Raw genomic sequence first — 3467 nt, 5'->3', positions numbered from 1 at the left:
TTGCATAAATAAATAAATTAATATTTTAATGAGTTTATGTATTTCTTTCTGCATTTGAGTAACATTTACAAACTTGGTCTACACATATGTTTTTGTTTTAAATTTTAAATCTTACTAGCTTTTACTTTAATTAAATACAAAAGCATGAGTGAATTAAAAAAAATCTTACTATTAATGTGTTGTAACTTGTAATAATGAATAATGATTCGTTAATTGAGAGTAATTACACGAAGACGTACGTGGCTAGAGGCTCCTGCATGGAAATGAAAATAAAAAAGAGAAAAAAAAAATCAAAAATCAAAAAGAGAAAATTCCTTTCCATCCACAATCCCAATCTTGAATACTCCTTTCACTTTTTTTCTTTTTCTGGAAGATGTCAACCGTATATTTGAATCCATCTCTCATCGTTGTTACCTGCTACGCCTACGACGATCCATTCTTCACATTTCATGTTTTTGGAATCGATTAAACTTTACCAAATACTATTATTCTTGTTACTGAAATGGAATCACTTCCATCCAAAACCAAAAACCCCTTCATCATAGGTATGCCTTATGTCTCACTCACTTTACTATACTCAAACTCAATTATCTTATTCAATGTTCTTTCATTTTCTATGTTATTATTCTGAGATTAATTATTCTGTTATGGCCATAGTTTTATTTTCTGGATTACTTTAGGTTGTATGTGTTATTGCTTGATTTGTAATTAATTTGCTTGGAACTTGGAAACTTGCTGTGCATGACACACACACACCGGCAACACGAACATGACACGTCGACACTGATGATAATTTGAAAATAATATAAACTAAACATAATCACATAATCACAAGTGTATGTCGGTTTCACACACCGACACAAATACATTTTTTTTAGAGGTGTCAGTGTTATAGAGGTTATTATGGATTTAAATCTTACAACAGATCATCTTGTTATGTCTTTTGCAGTAATCATTCTATACCTATAACACTGGTGATGTGGTTCTGATTTTGATTGTGAAATCTCAAAGTTCAATATCAGAATGATTCCGGTTGATAATGGTATTACAAGTCCCCGAAATGAAATTGAAGAATCTAATGGGAGTCAAGTGAAGGAGTTTGCTTCTCTAGATATTTCAACCCCTAATGAGAAAGACCTTATTTCACAGCCTGTAGCTTCTCCGAATTCCAACAATGGACTAAAATCGCGTCTCCGTACGATGTTTTCTAAGAAAGTTGATTGGAATTCAGTCAAGAAAATGTGCATGGAATGGATCAAAAACCCGGTGAACATGGCCCTTTTCGCGTGGGTAGTTTGCGTCGCTGTTTCGGGTGCGATTCTGTTCTTAGTCATGACAGGAATGTTGAATAATGTGCTGAAAACTAAGTCGGAGAGGAATACATGGTTTGAGATAAATAACCAGATATTAAATGCACTCTTTACGCTTATGTGTTTGTATCAACATCCAAAGAGGTTCCACCAGCTTGTTCTTTTGTGTAGATGGAGAACAAATGACATATCTAGACTTAGAATGATTTACTGCAAAAATGGTACTGGTAAGCCACATGAATGGAGACATATGATGGTAGTGGTTATTCTTCTGCATGTTAACTGTTTCTCTCAATATGCACTTTGTTGTCTAAATTTAGGATACACAAGGTCTCAGCGACCTGCAGTTGGAGTTGGAATTACTATATCGGTTGCAATTGTGACACCGGCCATAGCTGGATTGTACATTATTCTTAGTCCACTTGGGAAGGACTATGATTGTGAGAGGGATGAAGAATCACAAGAGAAAGTTACAAAACCGTTTGAGAAAAAGTATGCATTTGTTTCTAAAGATCAACAAGGAGAAGTTATAGAATTAGAAAATAGACCGAATTGGAGGGGAGGAATATTTGAAATATGGCATGATATATCTGTATCATTTCTCTCACTTTTCTGCAGTTTCTGTGAGTTTGGTTGGAACATGGAGAGACTTGGATTTGGGAACATGTATGTGCATATAGCTACTTTTATGCTGTTATGTATGGCTCCTTTTTGGGTATTTGTATTGGCTTCTGGTAACATTGATGATGATAATGTTAGAATAGCTTTAATAGCTGTTGGAATCATCCTTTGTTTTTGTGGTTTACTCTATGGTGGCTTTTGGAGGATACAAATGCGAAAGAGGTTCAATTTGCCTGCATATGATTTCTGTTTTGGAAAACCATCGGCTTCTGATTGCGCACTTTGGTTATGCTGTTGTTGGTGTTCTCTTGCTCAAGAAGTTAGGACTGGGAATAGTTATGATATCTTGGAAGATAAGTTATGTTTGAAATCAATTGATACTTGTGATCAAGTTTCAATTTCAAATTTGGATAGAGAAGATGTAGTAGTATCAACCAAATCTGGCTCAAGTATTACTCTTGAAGGAGGTAAAGATGGAACAATGACTCCACCAACTCCATCATTAATACAAAAAGAAGATTGTTAGGTAATCTATGAAAGGAAAAGAGGAAATGATTCTTCTTGATTGTTTTGTATGTATAACATCATTGTTTTGTTTGAGATGATCCCTTGAACTTCTATGTTTACCATTTCTGTTAGGATAAGGATTTTTATTTTTCTGTAACACTTGCACAAGTGTTTGTTTATATCATAATATTAAGTCTAAATTTCAAACTACTCATAAGTTACTGCTGATCTCATCACTTTGGAAGAAATCTAAGTAAATGACTTAACCTTAAAATAAGGAGGGTTAACTGTGACACTACTTTCTTATGTCTTAGGAATATACAAAAGTTATCAACATTCTGCAGTTAACAAAACTCATATTTATAATAGTATAATTTTCCGAGGAAACATTAAAAGGTTTATGGAATCACTGTAATCTCGAAGACAAATTAAGGAAAGACTCCTTTTCCAGACCTCATAGTATGCATAAAATCGAGCGGATCATGTTACGATGGTGAAACAAAGATATAGTAGGTACTCCCTCCGTTCCTTTATAAGTGTCACTTTTGACAAAAAAATTTGTTTCTATTTAATTGTCACTTTATAGGTATAAAGTCAATTATATCCTTGCTTTTTTAATTGACACGTTAATTGAGGAGTGTTTATGAAAGAGAAATGATAAAGATAAGGGTAAATTAGGAAAAGAGATGGAAATATTAGTTCTTTTTTGGTTGTCTTGGTAATCTAAATTTTGGCAAGTGTGACACTTAAAAAGGAACGGAAGGAGTACAAAGTTGTGACAATCGAGACAAAACAATCATTTTTTTACATGGATTTCAAAATCCTAGACCAAGACTGAGGGGCATCGTGTGACACGCCTGAAAGTGCATAATTATGCTGCATATATGGTTAGCTTCAGTGTGATGTATTTGGCGGGAGCGGAACACGATCATTTTCAAAAAGGAATCGTTTAGTTTTACCGTCTGTTTTACGGCGTGGTATCTAATTCTTGGTTTTGGCTTTGTTCTTATTATAAACTTAAAGATTGTT

At 33.9% G+C, this 3467-nt stretch overlaps 1 protein-coding gene across 2 annotated transcripts; it reads left to right on the top strand.

Moving 5' to 3' along the window:
• Nucleotides 1-278: 278 nt before the first annotated feature.
• LOC131656161 (uncharacterized) lies at nt 279-2625 on the top strand. Of its 2 annotated transcripts, XM_058925922.1 has the most exons (3): nt 279-545; nt 950-1537; nt 1631-2625. In XM_058925922.1, exons 2-3 carry the CDS (start codon nt 1024-1026, stop codon nt 2455-2457), a joined length of 1341 nt encoding a protein of 446 aa, XP_058781905.1. In that variant the 5' UTR covers nt 279-545; nt 950-1023; the 3' UTR covers nt 2458-2625. The 2 variants fall into 2 exon arrangements, with proteins under 2 accessions (XP_058781905.1, XP_058781904.1); XM_058925921.1 differs by having other exon boundaries at nt 282-545; nt 950-2623.
• Nucleotides 2626-3467: the final 842 nt, after the last annotated feature.

Source organism: Vicia villosa, linkage group LG3 (genome assembly GCF_029867415.1).
Source record: "Vicia villosa cultivar HV-30 ecotype Madison, WI linkage group LG3, Vvil1.0, whole genome shotgun sequence".
Taxonomy (NCBI): domain Eukaryota; kingdom Viridiplantae; phylum Streptophyta; class Magnoliopsida; order Fabales; family Fabaceae; genus Vicia; species Vicia villosa.
The sequence above is the reverse complement of the archived record's forward strand: the minus strand, read 5'-3'. Positions and strand labels throughout refer to the sequence as shown.

Bases quoted from the DNA above. Each gene is read 5' to 3' on its own strand.
- LOC131656161 (XM_058925921.1), top strand. From the start codon at position 1,024: ATGATTCCGGTTGATAATGGTATTACAAGTCCCCGAAATGAAATTGAA.